At 45.9% G+C, this 27,081-nt stretch overlaps 1 protein-coding gene across 6 annotated transcripts in view; it reads left to right on the top strand.

Annotated features, from left to right (window-relative positions):
- Positions 1-27,081, top strand: part of ETS1 (ETS proto-oncogene 1, transcription factor) — a 128,241-nt gene that overhangs the window by 82,606 nt on the left and 18,554 nt on the right. For 2 of the 6 annotated variants that reach the window (XM_047690803.1, XM_047690805.1), the window contains 6 exons: positions 5,418-5,519; positions 13,432-13,551; positions 15,108-15,308; positions 18,089-18,166; positions 19,136-19,384; positions 23,671-23,931. In XM_047690803.1, the coding sequence (XP_047546759.1) occupies positions 5,418-5,519; positions 13,432-13,551; positions 15,108-15,308; positions 18,089-18,166; positions 19,136-19,384; positions 23,671-23,931 (1,011 nt within the window). The remainder of the gene's footprint in view (positions 1-5,417; positions 5,520-13,431; positions 13,552-15,107; positions 15,309-18,088; positions 18,167-19,135; positions 19,385-23,670; positions 23,932-27,081) is intronic. The other 4 variants (XM_047690804.1, XM_047690806.1, XM_047690807.1 and 1 more) reach the window with 3 other exon arrangements.

Raw genomic sequence — 27,081 nt, 5'->3', positions numbered from 1 at the left:
ACTGGAATTAAGATAGAATAAAAACTTAAAGGAAAAGTGGAACCCTATAAAAGAAAAGAGTAAGTATCACAGGAAGGATTGGAATTGATGATCACGCCAATGTCATGTTAGAGCAGAAGATGACCTTTCCAGAAAAGAGAGAGACTGTCAGAAGAGGAGGCAGAGATCTTCATGAGACAGAAGACACAATCTGTGCATTTCAGCTCCTAGCCTGTTTATGCTAGCTCCCAAGAAGTGAGGAGGGAACTTCCCCACAGAAAAGCTCTTTTATAGAGCTCTGAGATGAATGTAATGAACAGATCTGATAGGACTCTTGTTCCAGGAACCCTAGCGTTAACCTCCATCTACTGGTTAGTCTTCCCTTGACATCCCCACCTTCCTTGACCCTCTGTAGAAAAGGCCTTAATTGCCTTGGGCCGGGCGGGGCTGAGCAGCAGTTCCATTTGTGACCGGGCCTTCTCAGCGGTGGCGTATTTTAGCAGTAGGCAAGCAAACTTCTTTACTTGGCTAAAGAGATCCTTTAGGGCTAGAAGAAACTATTGCAAGCAGCAAAGGCAGCCTTGTTCAAAGGAGGCAGCATTCTTGGTGACCTCATCTTCCTCCCAGCTCTGGTCCAGTTGGAGCTGTGCATACAGGGCAGACTTCCAGTTCCTCTTGTCTGGGACTAACAGTGGCAGATATAAATAGACCAAGACTTTGTCTAAGCCATTGTTCTCTAAGTGCCCATGTTTCTGGACTGCAAAGTGACTGTAGGGATCTCTCCAAGTGCTCTCTCTCATTCTCTCTTCCTGCCCTTCCTTCTCTCTCTTCTCTCCCCCCTCCATCCCACCCCCTCCTCTCTTGGGTCTTCTTTCTCTATCTCTGTCCTGCACAGATCTGATTCCAAGCCTCCATTTTCCTTGCTGCCTTTCCACTGTCTGGCACTTAGGGAGAACCTGGGGGTGAACTGGTCTCACATTGGACACATCATCTGAAATCTTTGAGCTTTGTATTTTTATTCCATTGAAGCTTTTGTCCAAGTCTTTCCATGATATATTTGTGGTCAAGTTGAGGCTACATGGATCCAACCATGGTAAAATCAGGAGGATTTGTAAACTGGTTGAGCTACTGTACCCAAAACGGTTTTGATGAAATGCGTGTCAGAATGATGTGTGGTCTCTGCTGTTACGGGGCTCAGGACTTGGTCATTGCCTTTTCAACATTTTTATCAGGGGTTCATATCAGAGAAGGACAAGGAAAACATACTTACTAAATTGCATATGGTGCAAAGCTAGTGGGAAGGGGACAGCTTCGTAATGTAAAAAAAGATCTCTGCACCAGGAAACAGGGATCAAAACAAACGAGGTCAAGTTCAATATGGATAAATGTGAAGCCTTCCACTGAGGTTAATAAGATTCAGTCAACGGGTAGAGAACTGGCTCAGCTTCAGTACTTTGAGTGGCTTTTGTCGTGTAGCTGTTGGAAAACTCAGTGCTGGTCTGTACCCACAGAAGTGAGTGGTGTAGGGGAAGGGGGAGTCTCATTTCCTCCTGAGGAGCACAGTGTTCACCTGGGAATGTTTTGATGCCTTTGAGGAACATGGGCATGCCGGAAATCTTCTGGGTGGGGGATGGACAAGAATCAGCCCATCATGAATGCTGAAGAGACAACCATCAAGGAATTTAAAAACCCTGGATAGAAAGTGGTGACAAAGGGATTTTAAAGCAGTCAGGAAACTGATAGATGAAGAAAGATGAACTTGTTATACATGGTTTCAACCCACAGAAGGAGAGACAAAGCCCTCCTTCTCAGGAGGGAAGTTCTCCTAGAACTCATAAGAGGGCAGATTTGAACTCAGTGGCGTGTAATCGTTAAGAAATCATGATTGCAGTCCATAAGAAAATTGAGTGGCTCAAAAGGGACAGAGCAACTGAATGTCTTAGCAAGTCAGGTGGCATCCTACACGACTGCCAGGGCCCTTCTGGGAAGCATGGTGTTTGTTTGGGTCTCAGGTCCGATCTTACCTCTGATTGTCATTACTCGTTCACACATCGTCCTTTGTCCATCTGGGGACCTTGACCTTGGGCTACATATGTAGAGTGTATCATGTCCCTGGCTGTGGTCTGCCCTGTTGAGAATATTTGTCCCTGTACTGGGAAAATGGACTTGTGCATTCTTCTTTTTCATTGTGGTTTCCCTGGGTTGAAAGCAGACAGTTGCACTGTGTGAATGTGTATGAGTATGCTTTTTCCTTCTCTGTCCAGATTTATTTATTAAAAGAAAAACACATCTGCATAAAAAAGCCTTAGAACACAGGAAGAATGTCCACTTTGTTTTTCTTTCTGTAGCACCAAGACATGTGGGGTTTCAGCTTCCTCCAAGGGGTTTTTGAAGACTGGCTTTCATCTCAGACAAGGCTTTTTCCCATTGGAAAAAACGGTCCTTTTTTGGTTTAGAAATGTATTTATATAATGTATAAATAAATAAGAAAGTGGAGAGAGAATTTCCTTTCAAAATTTATGGAAAAATGCTGCTTTCTGAACATCATTAATTGGAAGGTGCTGGCTCTTCCCAGTCCTCTTCCACTCTCTGCTCTGGCCTTTATTCTGGTTTAAGATTTCCCAGTATCTCCTTGCTCTGCGCCCTCTTTCTTTCCCTCTCTCCTTCTCTGCCATCTGCCTTCCCTGCCAGTTCTTCCCCTCCCACTCCTCTGCCAGCTTCTCCCTGTCTGCCCATCCCCCCAGCCCCCTCCACCCCCACCCCCGCCTGTGGACCCTGCCGCCCACCCTGCGCCCCTCTCCTTCTGCCTCTCCCAGGCTAGCCTTCAGCTACTAGAGCCCTCACTGCAAGAGGCCTGTCTCTGTGTTTGTTTCCTGCGTGGGAGGGAGAGGCAGGCCTTGAGAAAACAGTTCAAAAGTGCAGAAAAACTTTACCTCTTCCAGCCTAAATAAACGGGCTCCACTCCATTTGTTTGCCCAGATTTTTCCTTTGCCCGTGGAGAAAACTCCTCATCTTCCACCTTGGCCAGCTTGGCCTTCCTGGTGATCCTCATGAGCACTGCCTCCCCGACTCCCTCCATCCCTGTCTTGCCCCCCAGATCAAGGGTCAGGTGGGCCCTGAGCCGAGCGGGTTGGGGTAGAATGTGTGGTGAGACCCCTTAGCTCTGGTGATGTGACTGCTCTCTACAGAGGGTCTCAGGGATTGAGGTGCTTTCCTTCTCTGGGAGGAATGTTCCCTATAATGAAAATGATGGGGGGAAACGGAAAGAAATGTCCTGGTGTTCAGCATTTCCGCCGGCCCTGCTTTACCTCTGCGAATAGGTCTGGGTACAAAACACCTGGCTTTGGTATCTGAGGATCTGGGTTTGTGCGCTGCTTGGATCTCTTCGAGCCTCAGTGTCCTCACCTATGTGGTGGAGATAATGCCACAAACCTGGTCGTTTTCAGGATTATGTTAGAATATGGGGGAGAAGGTTCTGTAAAATGTGAGATTCTGTTCTGATAATAGTCCTGAAAAATCAAGGGTGGAGGCAAGTGAGTGAAAAAAATTACTCAGCCCCCCAATTAACCAGCATCTCCAGGGCCGCAGGGAGGAGGCATCAAAGGCCCACGTGTGAAGTTGAAGAAGAGGAAGCTGGGATTATAGCAAGATGGAGCCTGTCACATATTTTCCCGAGTCTTCTTGAGTGGGTGATCCTGGGCCACATTGGCACCAAAAGCCTTATGGTCCCGTCATGAGGATTTTAGCTGATGGCACGGCCGGAGTTTGGCCTCACTTAGAGTGTGACAGAAGAGCCCCTAGGAGATCCTGTGGCCATCTGCAAAGCTTTGGGGCCGAAAGGGGCCAATTCAGGCTTTCCTCCTGAGTAATATGGAAACTGGGCTCTGTGTTTTTCTCTGTAATTTTCATGACAAAGAAGTCACACAGTTCTGGGAGATTCAGGACTTGTAAAATGTGTGGTGTGGTGGGAGTCAAGTGTAATCATCTACATAGCAAATGATATGAAGCATGAGACATACGTAATAAATGGCGTGAAAGGATCATGTTAGAACTTTTGATTATTTAAAATACTCTGTTGCGCTGTCCCTTTTTATGCAGGGATCCGAATCTCCACAATTAAAACATTCTTTTATTTTTTATTTATTTATTTTTTAAAGAGGCTAAGTGTACTTATTTTTAATTTTTTTTTTAAGATTTTATTTTTATTTGACACAGAGAGAGAGATCACAAGTAGGCAGAGAGGCAGGCAGAGAGAGGAGGGGGAGCCGGCTCCCCACTTAGCAGAGAGCTCGACGTGGGGCTCGATCCCAGGACTCTGGGATCATTATCTGAGCTGAAGGCAGAGGCTTAACCCACTGAGCTACCCATTTTAAATCATGAGAGTGTCTTTCATCGAAGGGCATGTGAATGACGAGGATAAAATGCAGCTTGGGTTTGGCAAATTTCAAACACCTAGAAAAGGGTTTTGAGCCCCAAATTACAATTTTGTTTTGTGCCATATTGACTCTGAAATGGCACTCTTAGGGCCTTTTGGAAACCAAAAGGCTTCTTAGGTGCGCTGGATCCTGGAGCTGTGAGGTGTTGTCCTGGCAAGGCACATTTGAGATGATAATTGCTGCGAAACAGGTTTCCCCCTTAACAGACTGGAGGGTGCAGAATAGGTCAGAAAATTAGTCCTGTTCCGTAAAGCAAAGAGCCAGATTGCGGAGATGTCAATTTCCGTTGACATCTCAGAATCGGATTTTTGTGTTCATATTTTTCTTATTTTCTCAGTTGCTTCCTTGTACCTGGGAAAATTGCCAGATTCCTTCTCCTCGCTGTCTCTCAAAGCATTAGGAAGTAAAATTGTGTATTTTTTCTTGTAGTCTTGATATTTTACAAGATGCTTTTTAGTTCTGTCCAAGTCACTGGTTACTTACTGAGCACCTCCTAGTAATGAAAATGATGGGGGGGGACGGAAAGAAATGTCCTGGTAAGGTGGGGAGAGAATCCCGGATAACGAAAGAATGCTCCGTCTCGTTGCTCTTGGAGACCTGTCCTTGTGCACCTTCTCTTGCCAGGGCTGCTAGAAAAAACGCAGAACCGAGGAGTCATTCCAGCCGGGCTCACTCATTCAAATATTTCCTCTTTCAGGCCATGTGCCCAATGTGTAGGGTAGGAGAGTTGAACTCCTCTTAAGTAGAGAGCAAGAAAATTTAGCTGCAGGACCCAGGGGGCAGTTCTGCTTTCTGGCTCCGATTCTGGAACGGAAGAGCCTCTCTGGGTTTCCCTGAACACCTGGAATTAATTTGGATTTTGCTCTGACTTCGAAACATTTGCTGAGGTGGAGGATGGTGGAGGGCGTAGGAAAGAAATAAATCCAGTGATTAAAAATAGCTTTGCATGTCAGGTGCCTGAACGGATTTGGGAACATGCCTGCAATCCCTTTTGTCTGGCAGGTCTGAACTCCGGCGCTGCCGAATTACAACCGCTTTCATTTGTTTTTCCTGCTCCCCTACCATGTAATGGTCAAGGGCTCATTGGAACCATGTGTGAGCCTGGTGAGTCACCAGATCCTCAGGACTTCAGTGGTAATAATGTGTTAAAACTCCTTGTGGGGGATGGGGCCGGGGTGGATGGAGGGAAGAAGGGAGAGCACTGAAGTCACTTCCTACAGATGTTCAGATTTTCAGAAGCCCTCTCCGAAGGCTTCTTTCCCAGGCCCGGCTGCGGGACCCGGGGCCGGTTTCCCAGTGCGGTGGGGAGCATGCTTTGCCTCGCCCGAGGCCACCTCTCTTGTCCTGTGGCAGCTTCCAGCCGAGAAGGGGCGCCCACCTCGGAGGTGGCCCCGGGGTACCCAAGCCCTGTGTACTCCCCGGTGGGAGTGTGCGTGGGCAGCAGGGCCGAGAGGCTGTAACTGGACACTGGCTTGCCTTTTGGTCAGGCCTGGTTGTTGGAGGGGCGAATTGGGGATTTTTCTGTACCACTTCTTTGGACTGTTTTTTGTATTTTTAATTGTTGGGCGACTTATAGGAGACTAGGTATTAAGAGGAGGGTGGAAGCCTGGTTGTAGGTTTTCCCTAACTGATAGGAGTCTGTTTCGAGCTCCTGGTGTCCCCTTATGTGGGGCAGCAATGGACTGTTGGGTAGAGATGGGTGGTTTCAGAAGGGGCGCCCAAGCCCTACCTTGCTCCCTGCTTGCCAGAGCACCTCCTTGCCTGGTCCCTCATCACTCTGTCCACATCATTAGTCTGTGAAAACAGAGCTGAGGGGCCGGGGAGGGACATTATTTCCCTTCTTTGCGGTAACCTCAGCCCAGAGGCTTTGTGGATTAGACCATCGCCCTCCATTGGAAAGCCCGCCTGCCAAGTTCCTAGGGCCTTTCACAGGATTTAGAATCAGGAGTGTGGGAGAAAGAGGACCCTGACAGGTCTCTTGATCCCTAGTTCCAATCCACTGTCCACGAACGAGAGAGAGAGCAACAGAGAAGGGATTTGAGATTCCCTGTCACACTGTAATGAGATATTAGTGTCTTCACGGGGGAAGTCCTCTTAGAGACCAGTAACAGCTTTCCAGGGACAGTCAACTCTGGGGTCAGAGTTTTTTCTATTTCTATTTTTCTATTTCTATTGATCTAAAGGAGTAAAGATGCCTTCTTTCCCACACTGGGACTTTCTAGGCGGCTTGGCACTGCCCTTTGGATTCTCGCCAGCATCCCCAGCCTTTTCTTGCACGCTCCTAGCTACAGTTAAAAGGTCATGCGGACATGAACCATTAGGAAGAATGATCCCTGTGCTCTCTGCTTGTAGGAAGGGGGATCCAAGGGACTGGCTTTCCATCCTGATTTGAGCTCCTCTTTCTCTGATCCAACGTCCTCACTTTCCAGATAATGGCAGTGTTGCTTTCAGACAAGCTCTGTGGTTCAGATGGGCTGTTAAACAAAATGTAGACTAGACCTAGCTGTAAGCACCGTGGAAGGTAATCTGAAGCCTTACTTTCCTTTTCCAAGAGTTTATCTGTCTCTTGTCAGCTTTCCTATTATGATCCTCCTTTATCTAGAGAATGTCTGCCTGACAATAAAATGTTTGTGGGTGAAATGACATGTGGTCTGGGATTAGCTTTATAGTTCTTCAGTGTGTAGGGAAGGAGATGAATTAGGAACCAGTAGTGTTGATAGATTTAGAATATGATTTCATTGTACTCTTCCCTCCGCTTTGGTGGATGTTTGAAAATTACGATAAGGGAAATTAAAAATGTTATTCAACATTAACCTAGAACCTATTAATAGACTTCTTTTTAGCAAGGCACTGATTAAGTGACTTATCCAGTGTGATTATATTAGTGGCAACACTGAGATAAGAGCCATGGATTTTGACCAACAAGCCAAGGCAAGCCCCGTGCACGCCCCACTATGTCTTTTTCCCTTGTCTTCAGAATTCTCTTTCCAGCTGGGACTATTGTTCTCTTTCCTCCTGGGATGGACCAGAAGGCTTCTTCTTGGTTTCTTTTCACTTTCAGAAACATGTTTCAGTAAGACTTTATGTAACTAATTAACCTTATATTATGCACACAATTGCCCATCAAGGTGACTCAGGGGTGAACACAGACAGGGAAGGAAGCCAGGTTGTCATTTAACCTGTGTCACTTTGTATGGAAGGAAGGAAGCGTCGCTACCCATGGTCCCGAGAAAGGGCAAGATTACAGTTGATCCTGTAAATGGCTTTTAATTATGTCTCTATGGAGCTAGCTCCATAATTCTGGATTTGTTCAGTCCAGGAAAGGTTTTAAGTTTTTAATTATTTTCTCAAATGTGTCTAACTTTCCAACTAACAAATAAAAGTCCCATTTTCTCTCTCTGAATTGTCCAAATTTTAGTTTCCTTGGATCTCTGATCTAATCCTATTTGCTGCAGCAGTGGAATGGAGTAGGAAGAGCTTGAGTTTAAGAATTGAAAGACAGAGGTCCAGCCCTGTGATTTTACACAAAGCTCTTGATCTCTCAGAGCTCTGTTTCCTCATCTGTAAAATGGGGATCCAGTAGTACCTCCCAAAGACCCTTGGAAATTTCATGTGTGATACCATGAAATAGTATTCATGAAGGGTCTTAGTGGACCATAAACTGGTTTTCAGATGTCAGGCATATTATCCATTGTTGTTGTTTCTTGCATGCTGCTCTTGATGGGAACAGTAACCCCCCCAACCTGCGGTGCCCCCCCCCATAGTATCATCATGGTAACCTGCTAGGGTTTGGCCAGTTAGATGGTTGTGCAGACTGGAATAATTCACCTGGCATTTCTAGTTCTTAGCTTTGTTTCTCATCACCTCACCCTCAGATTCAGATCCTAAATGCTTTGCTTTATTGTGTAGTTTGAGGAAGGTGAGGAGAGAGACATCTTAGGTCAATAAGGTGCTGTCCTTACTTCTCCTGGGACAAACATCACTTCTGGCATAGAGTCTATGTAACATGGTTGATATGAGCCATTTGGTTCCAAACAACTGAACAGAATGGCACGAAAAGTCACATGAAAACATCCTGGACAGGTTCTTGGACATTGAACAGCCCTTACCCTTGACTTACATATAACTGAATTGAAACCGTTGTTCTGCATTTGACTTAAAACATCCTTGGGGTTGCATATAAACTTTTGTTCAGGGTCAGGCCACAATGCAAAATGAGCAGATGTTTCCATGCATTCAGAATGGCCCTGGTTCGTTAAGCCCCTACTAATTCAGGGAGTGCTACCTGTTCGTTTCCGACTCGATTCTGTGCAGTCTTGCTAAGATGAGAGTTTGGGCCTGTTACTCATTCACTGGCTTCTGTACAACTCTTTTCTCTGAAACTTTGGGTGATTCTTAGAAATATTAACTCACATTTAGGGTCCTGAGGGATAATCGCTGGGTGGGAAATCTGATGTGCTCATAAATGTTTTCAGTTTCCCATGTGTTGTGTTTAGAGTCTCTACTGTATTGGGGTAATATATCTTCAGGACAGGTTCTCAGCATTTTGAGACAAATTTGTTATTTGAATTTAAGATACTGCAATTACAAATATTAACACAAAGGCAATTTTAGTACTTGTCCATGAAATACAGTTAATGAATTTCCGGGATGGGGGGGTTGATTAATTTCTACATGCCATCCCTCCAATTAGAAATATTTGGTACCTGATGCAAAACTATTATAACAGACCATGAGCTAAAATGTGGCAGGAATAACAGAGAGGCCTGTTTGGGCTAAACTAGGTCGGATTCTCCACCTGTGTGGTGATTTTGTTATTGTTGTCAATCAGTGTAATTAACAGAACTGCTGCGATTACAAACTAGCACCATAGGTGGAATTTTTGCGTTCATATTTTCTGTGAAGACAATTTAATCTTTTAGATTAATGTCTGCTTCCAAATATGATTATTCATCATCATTTAAATGCAATGCCCAGGCTACTACTGATAAAGCCAATCCTGGCTAATTGTTCATTCACTTAGAGAGGGGAGGGTTTGCTTTTTTTTTTTTTTTTTTTTAAACCAATGCTCCCCGCTGTTTAACAAGGGAGAAAAGCTCTTACTTTTCCTGTCTGAATCCTTTGTGTCCAAGGGCAATAACATGCCTTCTCCTGAGCTCATCGAGCTCAATGCAGGGTGTCCCAAGTGTGCGGGGTTGGCCTTCGCCAGCCAGCTGGGCTGTGAGGCTGTGAGCACTTTTCCAAGAGATCCAGCAGCCAGGGGCAGAGCTGATGGGCATGGCGCAGCTGCAGCTGACAGCATGGGGACCAGGCTTTTGGAGATGGCATTGAGGTAGACAGGCAAAAGTATTCCAGCGGCTTCTGTTGGAGAGAGCGAGTGAGAGCCTGGAAGGGCTGGTTCCCTAATAGGAAGCAGGAACCTGCATGGAGTGTTGTCAGGCCAGTGGTCCCGTCCAGACCATACTGTCAAAGTGTGCAGGGTTATAGGAAGCAGACTCCAGGAAACCTCTTTCTCAGGCTTTCTGCTGTCATCCTTGGCATCTTCCATGTAGGAGATGCGTGGGGCCTCCTAGCCAATCCCATCCTTCAGTTCCAGCCTCTAGCACAACCATTGTGCTTTTGGCCCGGCCTGTATTTTCCACATGTGTTGTCCTGGCCAATTTCCACCATCAGTAAAGTTCTTTTACTGATTTAATCATAAATCAGTGGCGGGAACAAACACACAAAACAAAACCCACACATTTCAAGTTCATGCATTTGTGTTGGACAGGAGTGAAGGGACGGGAAGTTGATTCAAATTTGGAAAACAGTGAATTCACTAAACATTTGTTGATTGACTCCTGTGTTCTGCCCTGTGCTAGGAGGCCAGGATGCTTTCAAAAGGAATGTTCTTAGGTGAAATAAAAAGTCCCTTTCTCTGAGGTGACACCGACTTCTACTCTAAGTAGAGACATTTCTCGACCTGGCACTTGGCTGTTCTTGGGTGTGTAGAGTGGGGACAAAGGGGCAGTATTGATGTCTTTCTTGGTGACTCATTTGATGATTACTCCATTGTTTGAAGGGCTAGATGTTATGTAATCAAAATTTTATCCCCTCCCCCCATTTTTCCCTCTTAACAATCTGGGATTTTCCATCTTTTTGTCAACCTTCCTGGAGGCATGTTGATTTTTCCACTAGATTACTAGATTTTTTTGGGCTTGGCCCAGGGCAGCCCAAGCTCTCCCCTCCCTAGAACTTCAAATCCACCCTCGGTGGCAGGGCCTGGGGAGCAGCTCCTGTGAGCCCTTCTGTGCTTTTAGGGGAGAGCTGGACTGCAAGCTGTTTCCTGAAGGCATCACTCAAAGCAAACCAGAGAGAAAGTGCTCACTCTTCTCTCTTGCAATGCAGTTTCCGTTCATTTTGACGTTTGGAGGCAATTTATTTGCTCCTTTTTTTCAGAGATCACCAGTCATCATCTTTTCCCTTCTGTGTTTCCATTTAATTCAGCCAGTACACATACAGATGTCCAGGGAATTTTTTTTAACTGGTCAGGGGGCCGGGATGGCTAGTTGAGGAACACCAATGGCAGCATTGCCTGGAACCCAGCCATTGTATGAGTCAGTTTCATATGATACCCTCAAGACCCAGGGTGAGGAAGAGGGCTTCTGGAAATTACTACAGCAAAGTGTACCACTGCCCTAAGATCACACCATGGCTAGTAGGAATTCTCAGTGGTTTTGTTTTGGTTTTTTGTTTTACTTTTTTTTTTTTTGCCCATGAGCTTTTTGTGGGAACTTGTACTTAAGGTGAATACTGGGGATTTTTAACCTGAGCCATATTTATGTATTTTTGCTTTGAACATCGTCTGTGATTACAAGAGGGATTGGACGTAGAGATAAAAATAGAGATGGATGTCGCAAAGGATGACACGTTCATGGACGTGCGGACTTTGATCCTTCACTCTTCCTCGCCACCTTCAGGGTAGATATTACCTCACATATGCACTTCAACTTCGTCCTCTTATGCTACATGTATCACCATCTTCCTTTCACCACAGCTACTGTAAGAACTTTTTACCAAGTGTTCCCACTATTCCTACTTATCTGCTCAACCGTTCTTTACCAAATAGGTGATCTTCTCTCTCTCTCTTTTTCCATTTTTATATTGTGATAAAATATACCTGCCATAAAATTCAGCACCTGAACCCTTTTTAAGTGTGCAGGTCGGTGGTGTTATGTACATTCATAGCGTTGTACAACCGTCAACACCATCCATCTCCAGAACTTTTTCCATCTTGTAAAACTGAAACTTTGTTCCCATTAAATAACAACTCCCCATTCCCTTTCTCCCTCCAGGCTCTGGGAGCTACCATTCCCCTTTCTGTCTCCATGAATTTGATTATTTGAAGGACCTCATGTAATCTGTCTTTTGGTGATTGTCTTGTCTCACCTAGCATAATGTGAAGGCTCATCCATGTCATAGTCCATGTCAGAATGCCCTTCTTTAAGGCTGAATACTACCACCTTGTATGTATATACTACTCTGCTTATCCATTCATATGTTGATGGACACTTGGGCTGCCTCCATATTTTAGCTATGTGAACAATGCTGCTGTGAACAGAGGTATACAAATCTATCTTTAGGACCCTGATTCAGCTCTTTCAGGTATATCGAGAGCTCCTAAAACACAACAACAAAAGCCCAACAACTCTATTAAAAATGAGCACAACCCTTGAATAGACATTTCTGCGGAGAAGATACAAAAATGGCCAATAAGCACATGGAAGATGCTAACGTTCATTAGTCATTAGGAAAATTCAAATCAGAACTACAGTGTGGTACCACTTCATGTCCATTAGGGTGCCTTAAAAAAGCCCATGCTTACCTTGCCACCTCCTCTCAATCAACTGTCCTCCTGGTTCCTCTGCTCCAACTGCACTGTTCTTTTTTATACAAAAATGGGCCACATTTCCCCTCCTCCCCCCATTTCATAAAGTTTATCTGTGCTCCTCCCATTGTCTAGGACCATGGTCCTCTAATTGGGTGGTCATCAGGAGCCCCGGATTGTGTGTTAAAAGCACAGATTTCTGGGCTCCCCCTCCCCCCCTCCCAGAGGTTCTGATTCAGGAGGTCCGGAGCAGAGCTGAGAATTTGAATTTTTAACAGTTTCCCGGTGATGATGATGATGATGATGCAGGTGGTTTGGGGACCACACCTGGGGCATACTGGTCTAGAGTATTTTTTCTTTTTTAAACAAGTATGCATGTTTTAGATCTCAGGTCAAGCATCTCTGTTCTCCTAAGAGAGGCCTTTTCTGAGTCCTCCAAACTTCCGGGAATTCTTGTTCTATGTTAACCTCTCATCTTTTGCATCTCCTATGAAACCCGTATTGATGTGTTTGAATGTTTAATTGTATTAACTAGTTTTATAATGCCTGAATCTCCTGCCAGCCGCTGATATCCAGCTCCATGAGGGCAGAGATCATTTCTGTCTTGCTCACTGCTTGCTTCCCTAATTCCTTGCACATAGCGAGTGCTCAGTGATGATGTGTTGAATGAATGAATGTTGTCATTTCCTTTTCATGGAAGTAGGTAGCAACATTAATTCTCTCAGTGAATGTGAAGGTTGAGCAGGGGCTATGACTGAATTAGTAAAGCTCTGCAGAAAGAGTAAGCATTTTTTAATTTTTTTTGGTCAAGGATGTAGAACATTCTAGTCAAATGTCAGGTTTGGTTTGTTTTTTTTTTTTTTAGGGACCTAGCACACTGTGGAAAGCCCCCCAAATTTTACCTGCCCTGGTGAGGACATTAGTACAGTTATTTCTCAGATTGCCTTCTTCAAGCCATTCATGCCCTGTTATCTTTTATGTGTGGTTAACTACCTAGTAGTTTTTTAAAACTGAGGTACAATTAGCTTATATTAGTTTGAGGTATACGACATAATGATTTGATATTTGTATCTGTTGCTTAATGATGACTACAGTGTCTAGTCTAGTCACCTGTGTTGTTTTATTATTCATCTATTTTTTTCTTTACAGATATGGAATGTGCTGATGTCCCACTCTTGACTCCAAGCAGCAAAGAAATGATGTCTCAAGCATTGAAAGCTACTTTCAGTGGTTTCTCTAAAGAACAGCAACGCCTGGGAATTCCCAAAGGTGTGTTTTGTTGTTGGGAGAAGAGAGGGATGGGATCAGACTTTTGGGTGAGGTTAGTTATCTCAGCTGTAGTGTGAGATAGACATTATGACTAACCACTTCCGTCAGCCCCTGGAAATGGCGGCAGACGTCTCCTAGAACAATCGTAGACCCATGCCAGTGCTTTCCCATCTTCCAGGTTTTGACACTGCCATCTTGGTCTTGGACAGTGGTTCCCAAAGTTGTTTGCACACGAGATTCAGGACTTCAAGAAATCCCACAGCTCAGGTCATGTCCCAGGCCCATGAAGTTGAAATTCCTGGTAATTCCAGAGCACAGTTGAGCTTGGAAAACAGTCTTAGAGTCATTCTGGGCCATCACTGGATGAATTTAGTGAGCTACATTCCTTGGAATTTAACTGATTGCTCTTCTCTTTTCCATGTGCTTTGGTGAAATGTGTTTATGCATGGGTGTTCTCCTCTGAAAGGGTTTGTTCAGGGATGTAAGGGGACTGGAGTTGTCAGAAAGGACAAATGACTGGAGAACACTTAAGCCTCCAGCAGGCAACATTTCCTGAGCAACTGAGAGCAGAAAGAACACTTTTTTCTCAAGTAAGAGTGATGGGTCTGCTGCCTCCAGTCCAGTCACACCCACATCTTAGACAGAGTCTGTGAATGTACCTCCAAACCTTTCCTCATGTATATACTGCTTCATCACAAACCTTGGCTGACAGCAATGCCCAACATCCTATTAGCATCACAAAGCAGAATCAAGTGAATATTGAGCTTGGGTTTTCTAGCATCTCATAAAGTCATCTGCTGGATTGAAGGGGGGGGGTGTGGCTGGGCAGCAGGTGCATTGTGAGCCCCACAGCCGGCCTTCCTGCCATCCTTGGAGCTCTGAGAGCGCCACGCTGGTTCAGTCGTGCTCAACCCCAGCCACGTGGGAAGAGCATGTCTTGTCTGTTCTCTGATGCTGCTCCACGCTTGCGGGGTGTCTGGTATGATGAAATCAGGTGCCTGATAATGCTGTTATGACTAAGGACCATTTGAATGGCTTACTATTACTAGTTGCAATGATTATGACTAGCCATCATTAGCGAGGATAAAAATGATTAATTCTAACATCTCAGGTCAATCATGACAGCGAAGAGCAGGGATAGGAGGGAGCAGTCTCCAGAATGCACTTGACTTTGTTCTTATTGCTATGAAAGACATCATTCTGTTCCTCGGTCCTGGGCTTTAAAAAAAAAAAAACAAACAAACAAACAAAAAAAAAAAACCTCATGAAAGTAAGGTTGTGAGAGAGGAGGTTCATCAGTCTCTGTCTGAATAGAGGTGTGGGGGTCTACTCCTATCTTACTTTTTGGCTAATGGGCGTGATCTCTGAGCTTGCAGGCTAGGGATGTTGAGTGTGGGGCCAGGGGAAGGTTATGGAGAGTGCCCCATGACATGCCTTTATAGGCTGGTGCTTCCTAAACCTGTGAATCAAAGAACAGATCCTTCAGTGTCCTCCCTGAGGCCTGGGCACGAGGGAAAGCCTGACCTGCTGGGTCTTCATTTGATCTCTTTCCTCAGACCCCCGGCAGTGGACAGAAACCCATGTTCGGGACTGGGTGATGTGGGCCGTGAATGAGTTCAGCCTGAAAGGTGTGGACTTCCAGAAGTTCTGTATGAATGGAGCAGCCCTCTGTGCACTCGGGAAGGACTGCTTTCTTGAGCTGGCCCCAGACTTCGTTGGGGACATCTTGTGGGAACATCTCGAGATCCTGCAGAAAGGTAAAGGTGTGGGGAGGAAGTGAGGAGGAAGCCCTGTGGGGTTGCTGCTGCGGTGGGTGGGGGAGGATACCTAAGGGCGGGACATCCATGCCAGTACCTGTGGGTGTCCCATCACGGCATATACTGTCTCTGGAGACACGCCTGGCTGGCATGCAGTAGGTGCTCAATAAATGCAGCAGGTGCTCAATAAATGTCAGTTTTTTTCTTTTATGTATTGGAGGTTCAGATTTTAATGTTTTGCAAGATGGCACTCCCGAGGCATTTTGCTAGCCGGAATTCTGATCCCAGTCCTTACCTTGGACTCATGGGCTATTCGAACAGGGTCAGCAGCCAGCTCCCAAGACAGATCGTTGGTTGTATTTTTTCTCCTGGCCCCTTAATACACAGTCCCTTGATCCATGGCAGTGTGATACCTGTCCACCTCCACTAGAGAGCTTCGCTTCTCAGAGCTACTTACTAAGACTGGCTTCTTGGCCCCCTGCCTGGGAGGGTGGGAAGGGATTGGCGTGCTGTGGGCTACCTTTTTCATCAGGAGCACAAATGGGGGGTTAGGTCGGGACACCGTGTTGCAACCTTGTAATGACATGGCCTCCCCTACCAGCCTCTTCCAACCTTTTTGGACCAAGTGACTCATGTACCACAGTCCTGGCTGAGTATAGAAACAGCAGCAGGCGGCAAACTTGGGTGTTTTTGCACTTATTTTTCTAAATTTCTTCTTAAAATAAATTGCAGTTACCAGCAGTCAGTGGTGCCCTCCAGCTGACTGTAAGCCTAGAAGCCCGTTGCCCTCTCTGACCCAGGCCCACCCTTTCCCTGTGGTCACCAGCTCCAACCCTTGGCGCAGATGCCACGGTGGGGGTGGGGGGGGCAGGGAGCAAAGCTCTGGATTAGCACTTTTCTTCCATATAATACCTTCCTTTGTGTAAGGATATTTTCCACTCCGCAATGCTCAGGAGAGCCCCAAATTAGATTCCTCTGGGCCCAGAAGTGTTATCTTTCTTCCTTCTCTTCAGCGTCTGCGCTGGAAAATAAATAAATAAACACAGTCCAGAACTAGGTGAATCTTGCTGCGGCTGCCTCCGCTGGGGATGGCCGGGCCCAGGCTTCCCGAAGGCCCGAGGCCTTGTCCGCGTTAACTGCTCCAACACCCACTCCTACATGTTGACACGAATGACCTGTTTATAGAGGGAAAAGACAGGGCAGGCTCCTAACAGAGCTGATGTAACCGTTGGTGTATAAACACAACGGTGGATTCTACCAGACCGTGTAACCCAAATATATCCCAGTAATACGCACTTTCCCTGTATTTGTCCCCGTGGAGCGACCAGGTGTGCCAGAGTACCTGTGATCACAGTCATGACTAGTAACTGTAGCACAGCTCCTGTTTCCCGAGTGCTTTCCGATCCATTTTCTCATTGGATTCTCAAAACAGCCCCGTGAAATAAGAGGGCCGTGTGCTGTTGGTGTCCTCATCTGTAAAATGAGGGCAGATTAGGTGGTTTCCTCAAGATCGCTCATTTCCTTAAACTTGGTCTTTTTGATTTAATTTCCTGCCCTGCATTCTTTGTATAATAATATGGACTAGCAGGGCTGTGTCTGGGCCGCCAAGATGGGTGTGACCTACCTTCCTGCGAAGGACCAGTTTCAGAGAATGTAGGCCAATCAGGAAGTCATTGAGAATATTGGAGGACAAAACGTCCTATCATCACACCCATTTGCTACTGGGAAAGGTGGTAGGAACCATTTCTCCTTAGACTCTTGAAGAGCCCAGCTCTAGGTGTGTGTAGAGGCTACAGCTTTTGTTCTGTAATTAAACCAGAACAACACAGCCCCAGAACATAGCTGTTTGGGGTGGGGTGGAAGGCCAAAGGGACAGGGATGTTTTAATCTGATAAGGGGCTAAAGCAGAGTTTAATCATTTTATCTCCACTAGGAACTGTTTTCTCTGTACAGGCATAAACTTGTTTTCCCAGCAGCCTCTGCTCCCAACAAGCTATCCGATATCGGAGGAAAAACCCAAGCCAACACTCCTTCTGTGTGTCTGAGTCTTACAGGGAAATAGAATCAGAGCATTCCATGCAATATCTGGGGTCACACCACTGGATTCCAGGATCCCCCAGCTCACCTCAGCTCACCTACATTCTGTTCTCATGCCAAGGGGAGCTGGCACCTGGTTGCCAATAGCAGTTGGTGATAACGGTTCTCTGTCTTTGCGTGAGCCCCACCGTATCCATCCACCCAATGGTCACCTCACCAGTATCCTGTTCTTCTCTGAGCCTGGGGGTGATGGGAAAAAAAAAAAACAAAACCAACAACACAACACAAAAACCAGACATCTGTTAGAAGTGGAGGCCCTGAAGTATAACCACCTAAAGATGATAATATATTTCCAAAAAAAGTTTTGGAACCGATTGGTTCGAGCATTCAGGACTGATTCGGGTAAATTCCCAAGACATCTTGAAGCCTCTCGTGGTAACGTGGAGCAAGCATGCATCAGAATGAGGGTGGGATGCCTTCCCAAGCCTTAGAGATTACTCACTGGTGCTGCTTCCAAGTTATTAAATCCCATTTTGCAGCTACTGAAATAATTGACTTAGCCATACTTTTGTGATCTCATCTCTAGACAAGGCCCCAGTCAGGGTAGACTCAGACACCAGCTCAGTTAATTTCTTGGAGGAGGGACTGAGATCATTGTAGTCCTTGCGTCCAAGGTCCTTTTAGGCCAAACGTTACTTTGTCTGTTGACCTCTCTCTTTGGTTCCCCGCCCTGTCTGTTACAGAGGATGTGAAACCATATCAAGTGAATGGAGTCAACCCTACCTATCCAGAATCCCGCTATACCTCGGATTACTTCATTAGTAAGTTTGTCTTCCGCTCTTCTCTCATTTTGCTTGCTGTAGTGGGAACCTAGGAAAGGATTCCTGTCCCACATGACCTCGGGCTCCTTCATGGTAATTCTGTGGAAAATAACATTTTCTTCAATGTGGCCTCTCTGTTATTTATTTTGCTGTTCCCCCGAGGCACGAGGCTTCAACCTCTTTACGTGTTGGTATTTTATTAACCTGCCAACTCCTCTACACACCAGGATCTCTCCCACTACCTTCAGCATGAAAGTCATGTAGAGGGACTGCAACTTGGCCCCTGAACTTAGATCTTCCTTGATCCTGCGTACCATGGTGGCCATCAGAGGTTGGGGTTAGGGATTTGGTTGTGGCCTTTGTTCTTTCCCCTTTTACTAGTAGATACGACAGCATTTCCTCTGATCCTTCCTCAAGAGTGTGCCGTGTGGCTTTAGATTCTGTTACAGAAGGTAAAGCCTTTTCCCTTGTAGTAAACGATACCTAACCTTATACCTAACCTTACGGGAGAGGGGGCCAGAAGAAGCGGATTAGGGTAGGGCTGTTCTTATCTGATGGCCTTGCTTTTGAATGGAGTCTTGAGCAGGTTTGTTTTCCTTTTACCTTTTTATTTTATTTTGATTTTTATTCTAATAGCAGCAATGATATTAAGTATTGAGATGGCAAGAGCAAGAAGGGTTGGCCGGCGTTTTACACACGTAGTCTTTGCTTTTCTTCACAGCGCTCTGAGGGGGATTGCAATCATCCCTATTTTAGAGATGTGTAAATTAAGCCAGAAAAGGGAAGTCTCTTGTTAACTAGTTGAGCAAGCTGAAGCACCCAGACCCTTCTGACCTAAAATATTCTCCTTTCCTTCTCTAAGGTAGTCAGCTCGTTTTCGTCTTGTGGGGCTGCTGTGAATGGCGAAGACCTGCCTGTTGTAGGTCCAAATTGGCCCTCTCTCCAACGGCACATGTTCTCTGTTTCCAGGTTATGGTATCGAGCATGCTCAGTGCGTTCCTCCCTCAGAGTTCTCAGAGCCTAGCTTCATCACAGAATCCTACCAGACACTCCATCCCATCAGCTCGGAGGAGCTCCTCTCCCTCAAGTATGAGAACGACTACCCCTCGGTCATTCTCCGGGACCCTCTGCAGACGGACACCTTGCAGACTGACTACTTTGCCATCAAGCAAGAAGTCGTAACCCCGGACAACATGTGCATGGGGAGAACCAGTCGTGGTAGGTCAGATTTCTTCTCTAGAAGCTCTTGGGTTTTCAGATGTAACTGACTTTGTGAGTTTTTCAGGTCCCGTTATTTTTTTCTTTGCTATTGGCCCTGTATATTCCTGAGTTTCAGCCTTTCCGTTAGAATGTCTAGATATTAAGAGCTTTCCAACATGAAAGTGTGGCCCAGTCCGCCATGATGACAAAGACCGTGTGTCCATGGTGGAATTGGTGTGATGACCAATCCCATTTCTCATTTGGGTAAAATATTTCATTAAGTGATAACTCTAGTGGAAGGTGGTTGTTTTTTAAGGTGTGATTTATCTTCTTTGAGAGCATTTTTCTTGGGGAAGACATAATCCAATAAGAATGGTTCAGGTGACCCTCCTGGAAAGCCCTTAGCTTCCCATGTAGCCTAGCGATCCTTTTAGAGTCGTCCTGTGTCAGACTGCATACCCGGGCATGTTATCTGAATGACCTCTGCATCTCAGCCTGGGCTCTCCAGCCTCCTGTGACTTCTCTGGTTTGGGAAGATACAAGATGGTTAACCAACGGTTTATTTGGAACCAGTCATCAGCAGTATGGTGAAAGTGTGTATTTAGCTAAAGGACCAGGGAAAGAGGTCGCCAGAGGCTTCCAAAAGAAGGTACTCCTGTTGACATGACCATTATGATAATGATAAAATATTCACCGAGAGTGAAGTAAATGTTTCAAAATAGAGCTGACTGACTTTGTAAAAAAAAAAAAAAAAAAAGAAAGAAAGAAAGAAAAGAAAAGAAAAAGGTTTAGTACACCTGAATTTAAGATCAGGACACTAACGCTCAGAGGCGCAGCCTGACTCCTCAGGTGCCTGGATAGCTTTGTGTCTGAGGGAGGTTCAGTCCTCTGTACGGAGGGATTTGTTCATCGAGGAAGAACTAGCTAATTTCTAGAGAGTTGAAAAAAAAAAGACTTTTCCAGTGGATAAAGGTGAAAACACTACGGACAGGGAGAGAACAGGAGCTCATCCAAGTGGTGATCTGAGGCTTTTAGTCACGGGAATCAGGCCTCATAGGGATTTCTGCTCAGGGTTGACCCTGCTCTCCTCCTCTGAGTCTCTCAGAGTGGAGCCTAAAGACATCTTTACTTTGAAGAATCACCCAGCAGCCACCAGGGGCCATAAACGTCGTCGTCGTCTTCGAGCGTCAGTCTCATGCTTCCTCCCAACAGGCCCTAGGAAGAGTGGCAGGCCCTGCAGAGGGAAAGTCCCTAGCAAAATCTGAACCTGCAGTCTTCCTTCTTAGGGCCCCAGGGTGTTTGTGTCTCAGACGAAAGGGGATGGGTGGAACCAGTTTTGCCTTCCCCTTTCTGACTCTTTTTTCTTATTTTTGGATGCATGTCTATTTAAATACACACACACATGTGTGTGTATCTTTTTTTTTTTTTTTCCTCAGGCAGGTCAAAGCAACAAAACTACTTTCTTTCTCCTGGCGCTTTCTGTGCCTGTATGTGATGAGGCCAGGGCTGAGGGTTGGGCCTAGCCATGGTGTCACTCGGGGAGCTCTGCCGTCACCTTGTTTCTAAATTGTGCCTGGCCTTGCTTTTCTATGATCGTCCCTTCTCTCTCTCCTTCTCTTGGTCCTGGGTTTGGGGCTCCACTATCCTTCTAACCCCATGTCAGTTTCTGGGGACCAGATAGCGACCTGTACAAAGAGGCAGGAGTTGTTTCTCTCTGACCCCATTCCCCCTCCCTCACAGCAAACCGACCATGGCCTTGGCCCTGGAGAGGAAGCCCTTGTTGTTCACGGCTGCTGTTTGCATGTTAGAGGTCCTACAGACCTGCCCTCGGACGCGTGGTGATTGGTTAGACAGAAAGCATGACTGTTGGCTGGTGATTAGTAGTAATGATCACAGTATCTGTGGACCGCATTATAGGATACAAAGCGCTTCTGTGTCCCCCTTCTTCGGACTCTGAGTACTGTCTTTGTGTCAGTCTGTCCAGAGTGTTGCTGGTGAGGGTCCCCCTCTGCTGTGTAGCATGCTCTGAGGTCTGTCTGGTGGAGTCAGATGGCTTTGGAAGGCCTTGCTCTGAGACAGTTCACAGAGAAGCTAGCCAGTGGGTGTCTTAGAGGACACAGGCTTCCCTGCCTGAGCACAGTAGCATAACTGAGTGCCTCATCCAGTTGGAGCCAACCCATTTTTGGAGAAAATACCCGTAAACGAAGGTTCCCAGCTCCAGGATTGTGAAATAGAGCTAAAATGAAAGCAGCCTACTGCTCTAAACCACAACTCTCAACAGAGTTACATTTGGCTCATGTTTGAGAAGCTGCCAGAGGGTGGTTATGGCCTAGTTTCGTGCCCTTGCTTCTCGGGGCTCCTTGAAAACTCAGCTCGCCTGCTTTGGAAAGTTCAGTCTACGTGCCCTCCAAATGGAAAAGTGACTGATAGAGAATCGTTTCAGAGAGATTGAGGTAGAAATGCTGCCTAAGTATCAGTTACTTGCTGGGTGTTCTCCACAAAGAGATGAGTTGTCTTTCTTAAGCTGTTGGTGTGTTTGCCTTGTGGAGAACCTGAATGACCATTAAGATGGGTGTCTGGTCTCAGCAAACACCTCTTGAAGAGACGCCGCCAATTTTCCTTGTTCTGTTAAAAAGAGGCTATTGGATTCCGGTTGTAGGCTGTTTTCTTGAGTCTTTTCCTGTGAATTTCTGGAAGAGACGATTCTTTCATTTGTTAGGATAATAAAAAACTTACAGATATGCCAGTGGGTGGGGTAGGCACTGCCAGGAACTCATGGAGAGCTCCTAGTCTGCCTTCTGGAGATTACTCTTCTTCGGATGACTCGAGGAAGGAATGAGATTAAGTGGATATACCTACCGTTCTGTTTGCAGCAGCACTGGAGGGGATAAGAGGTTTGGGAAACCTTCTTACAACAGTGGCTTTGCAAAAAATATATATTTAACTGAATACCTTTTATTGTGGATTTTTTTGGTTGTGTGTTTAAATTTTATGAGCAACATATCTTCCCTCCCAATTACTATACATCTAATTTTGGTTTGGACACCATAATTAAGTATTTGAATTCCATTCTTTTAACCAATCCTCACTATTATGAAGGGGAGAATATGCCAGAAACCCACCAGTATTAGCTAGTATCGGCCAGCCGTATTCTGGGATTTGAACTTTATAGCAGACCTGCCTCCCCTAAACAATGGAGAGTTGACCTGTTATTTCTACACACACGTCTGTCACGTCCGTTTGCCTCTTGGCTTGTGCTGACCTGAGACGGTCATGGAGTCTCCCATGATTTAATTTAGGTTGCCTGAAAAGTCTCTGAAAGGGGAACACAGAAAATATTCCTGTGAGCTTTTCAGCTTTTAGATACATTTATTTTCCTCCAAATTATTTATTTTTTTTTGGTTTGTCTCCCTTTTCATGGCATTTTTGCCAATGGAAATTTCTCTAGGAGCTATTACGCAATCATAGCAGCTGTTTATAACCTGGTTTGGGAAATTAATGAACTTGCATGATCTTGTGGTCAGTTAAGAATGCCTTAAGCAACTCATGGAGTAAAGGATTTCTGACATAACTATGGACCTTAACCCTTCAATCAACTCTTTTATGTTTTATTGCCCCCACTCCCCCACTGAAGTATAAATTTCAAACACAAAATTGTACTTGGAGAAGATGAAGACCATGTATTTCTATTTAGAAGAGCGATAGTGGTTCTTTTTTTTTAACCTCCTGGAAAAAGCATCTCATAACTTCTTTCTCTATTTGAGAAGGCATGGAGGCAGGGCGTAGATTTCATTTTAAAATAGTATTTGGAAAAAAATGCTAAAAAATAACACAAGTTCCAAGGTCAGGGAAGGTCAATCCGCTCTTAGTCTAATGGAATATTTTTTCTTATGACCAAAATATTTTGCCAAATTGGGCCTTTTGAAATCAGCTCATTGGACTGAGTGGGAATAGAGAGTTGAGCCTGACTGCTGCGATTTCTTCATCTCTTCGTTGAGTCGAATACGTCAGCCGGAAATTCCGTAAGATCCAGTGTGATTCTCCACTTTTGGATTTCCGGCCCCAGGAATCTTGAGGCCCCACAGACTGCCGTCTCTCTCTGACAGACAAGAGCAGCGTGATTTCAGCCCCGTGGGGCGCCCTTCCCCAGTGTAAACCCCTGAGCTTCCGTTTCCACTGGCCTCTCCCTTCTTCCATCCCTCCTGTAGGTCTGATTAGCAATCTGTCCTCACTAAGAGGGTTTTTACAGTTTTCTCTTCCCAATTCCTCCTCCCCTGCCCTCTTCCCACCTCCTTTACCTCCAGGTAAGCTCGGGGGCCAGGACTCTTTTGAGAGCGTGGAGAGCTACGATAGCTGTGACCGCCTCACCCAGTCCTGGAGCAGCCAGTCATCCTTCAACAGCCTGCAGCGCGTCCCCTCCTATGACAGCTTCGACTCAGAGGACTATCCAGCCGCCCTGCCCAACCACAAGCCCAAGGGCACCTTCAAGGACTATGTGCGTGACCGTGCTGACCTCAACAAGGACAAGCCTGTCATTCCTGCTGCTGCCCTGGCTGGCTACACAGGTAGGCGTCCTGCCCCTACCTCAGCAGCCTCTGTGGGCTTGTCGCCATGGGTGGGCTCGGTGCTGGAAGGCATCATGCACAGATCCCTAGAGACTCTCTTTTTTGGCTGAGTGGGAAGAAGAAGACAGTAGGAGGTCTGGTCAGTCTCTCACACCACTCTGTTTGTGAATGGCCATCGATTTTTGGAAGTAAACAGTATCGTTCTATCCCAGGGGATCATTTCCAAGAGTGGTAGGAAGAACTTCTCTCTCAAGGGCATCATTGAATGACCACACTCTAGATTCTTCTGTAGTAGCATTCTCATTAGGCTAGCTGTTCAAATAGGAAGAGAAGCCTTAGTCACCCTATGCTCTGTCCAGATCTTGGCCTCTGTAGGAAACCCTTTGTTTGTTTGTTTGTTTCTCATTTAGCTTTATTACTGACTTTCTTCTAGGAGTGAAAGTTCTAGCAGTGGTGAATGAAGAAAGAACATAGGGAAAGGAAGATGGATGTTGAGAGCTTAGGCTTTGATTGAGAATCTGCTGATAAAATAGTTCATTGTCTGAGTGAGTTGTTAGCAGGGGTGCTGCCTAACCTTGGAGATATGTGACAAGTGTATCTGAGAAATATCCAAGGAGCATTCATGGGTTAACTTAGATCCTTTCTGTAGGAATGTAGTATTTTCTAAGAATTAGGAATTGTGCTGTGAGTGGAGCTTACTTTAAGCTTTGATCACTGAGCTGTGGTGTAGGCCACTCTTCTCTTCAGCTCCACGCTGGACAGGTTGACACGTGGGGACCCTTTCTGTGGATGGAGGCAAACTGTCCTACCTGCGTTTCCAGGGAGGTACCGGTCTGATCTTAGGAGCGTGCTTGATCCTTATTCCTGTGTCAGGGAGGTCTCGAGATTTTACTAGGAAAGCCAGCTGAGCTTTGAACAACTCAGAAGCTTGGAGAAATGACTCCTTCAGAGATCAGAAGTACGCCTTTTATGCCACATCCCACACAGCTCCTCGGGCCGTGCGTCGCACAAATTGGTGCTCAGCACTTATGTCTGTGTTTTGGGGAAGTGACAAGGTCTCTATAGAGAGTCAGGACCCAGAAAGACGTAAACGCCCCCTACCCTGTTCTTCCTCCTGGAACCTCCCATAGTCTTTGCTTGGACATCACTAGTGTGTCACTAGTGGGAACATATTGCCTTTCAAGTGGATCCTCTTCCATCTCTGGACCACAGACTGTTAGAGAGGAGGCCCCTTTCCATTAAGGATGTCTGGAATGAGGAGAAGCACATTCAGTGTCTTTCAAGATGTGCGAGACTGCTGGCTCCTGTAGCTTTAGCTCCTAGGTATTTTAAGCCCTGGACTCCGGTTGGATACTGATGAAGGAGGGAAAAGTGCAGCTTAATCAGGGGGAGAAAGGAAGGGCCAGGGAGCCTCCAGCATGATCCCAAGAATTTTGCAGGTGGCGGGGTCTCTAACTGGTGGCGCTTGCTTCCTTTCCCCTGGGCTCTGCCATTTGCCAAGGGTAAAGTCCAGCTTGTCTGCAGCTTCCAAGCAAGCCCTCACATTGCTTTGTCCTTATTGGAAGCATTTCTGTATTCTTTCTGGCATCATCTCCCTTATAACCACCAGCATCGACGATCACTGTTCTTCTCCCATGGCATTATTCCCTCTTAGCTAGGTACTTCCTAATGAAAAGTTTGCTACTTAGGGTGGTTTTGTGGATAACAAGATGAATAAACTAACTTGAAGTTCTAAAGTTGGGTTATGGTCAAAGAAAGCCTTATGGTTGAGGTCAGCCTTCATGGGATAAGATTCTGGTAAGGATCTCTGGCTGCACTGCAGAAGATCTAGAAGTTTCTGGGAAGGGTAAAAGCCTGATGTGCACCTCAGCTAGAAACCGCTCTGAAAGTGTGACATGTATTAGTTACTGCATTTTCTGTTGGGAGAAATCTGCAGAGCTAACAGTCTATGAGAGTGACTCAAGGCGTTTTGAGATGATCTTAGTATCTCCAAAGAATTATCTAAGAGTTGGGGAATCTTTCCAAGTGTCCCAGTTTCAGGGTGAGACAGAAAGGGGTGAGTTGGGAATTCTAAGAACTAGGAACCAATATGAAATACAAATTAGAGACATGAACTACCGTCAAGATAGCTAACATCCATGTGCTGCCCAAGAATCTTCTCTGGCGATCTAGACTCAGAGCCAAACCGATAAGAGCCTTAGAAAGTTCTTTCAGCACAAACGTAGGTATGTCCTGGAGATCTCAGTTACGATGGATGTCCCCCTTTATCTGGATGGGTTTTTTTAAAAGGTGCTCTCAGCGGCCCCCCCCACCCTTCCTCCCTCCTTCCTCTGTCTCTCTGTCTCTCTTTCTCTCTCTCTAAGGGAATAAAACATTCAGTGAGTGGAAGAAAAGCCAAGGTGACTTAGTGAAAGGTCTCGAAGACTAAAGTAGTCCCTTAAATTTAAAAGTACGTTTTAAGCATCTCACCACCCAGTGCTGCTCTCTGACCCTGGGGATGTAACTGTTCCCACCATCTCGGACGGTGGTAAGAACAATAGCCCAGAAAACAGAAGTCCCCTGCCCCTCCCCCGCCCCAGCTCTAGCACACTGTGTGATTTTAGGCAAATTTACCTTGTACCCTTTTCTACTTTTAGTGAAGTGGAAGTGTTCATCCTTATCTTGGTGGTGGGAGATCTGTGAAAATGTAATTTAACTAAATCAATTAATTAAACAAATGAGTGCTAGACGTTGTACTAGACATGGGGTGCCGGGAGCTCCGTTTTAATAAATCCGTTGTTTCAGCAAATGTTTCTGAGCACATGTCGAGCGTAGATAAGGGCCAGTTGCCCTTGGGGGGGTTCATTATCTGGTCGAATTCAAGATATTATAATTGTCCTTAGACTTGGACTGGATTTTCTTCATGCTGTGGTCTGAATGAAGGTCAGGATTTGTGAGGCATGTGGGGGCCAGCTGAAATTTTGGTGACGTTTACCCTGGGCTCAGTGCCTGGCGAGTATCTGTCCACCCTGCAGACTAATTCTACACGGTGGTTCCCTTGCCCTTGCACGTTCCTTGTGGTCCCTCATCATTCCAGGTACATCCTAGGGAGCGGGGAGAGGGATAGAGAAACATCCCTAGGTAACCCCCTCCACCAGCCTGGGAGCATGA

This window comes from Lutra lutra, chromosome 10 (assembly GCF_902655055.1).
Source record: "Lutra lutra chromosome 10, mLutLut1.2, whole genome shotgun sequence".
In the NCBI taxonomy this organism is placed as follows: domain Eukaryota; kingdom Metazoa; phylum Chordata; class Mammalia; order Carnivora; family Mustelidae; genus Lutra; species Lutra lutra.
The sequence above is the reverse complement of the archived record's forward strand: the minus strand, read 5'-3'. Positions and strand labels throughout refer to the sequence as shown.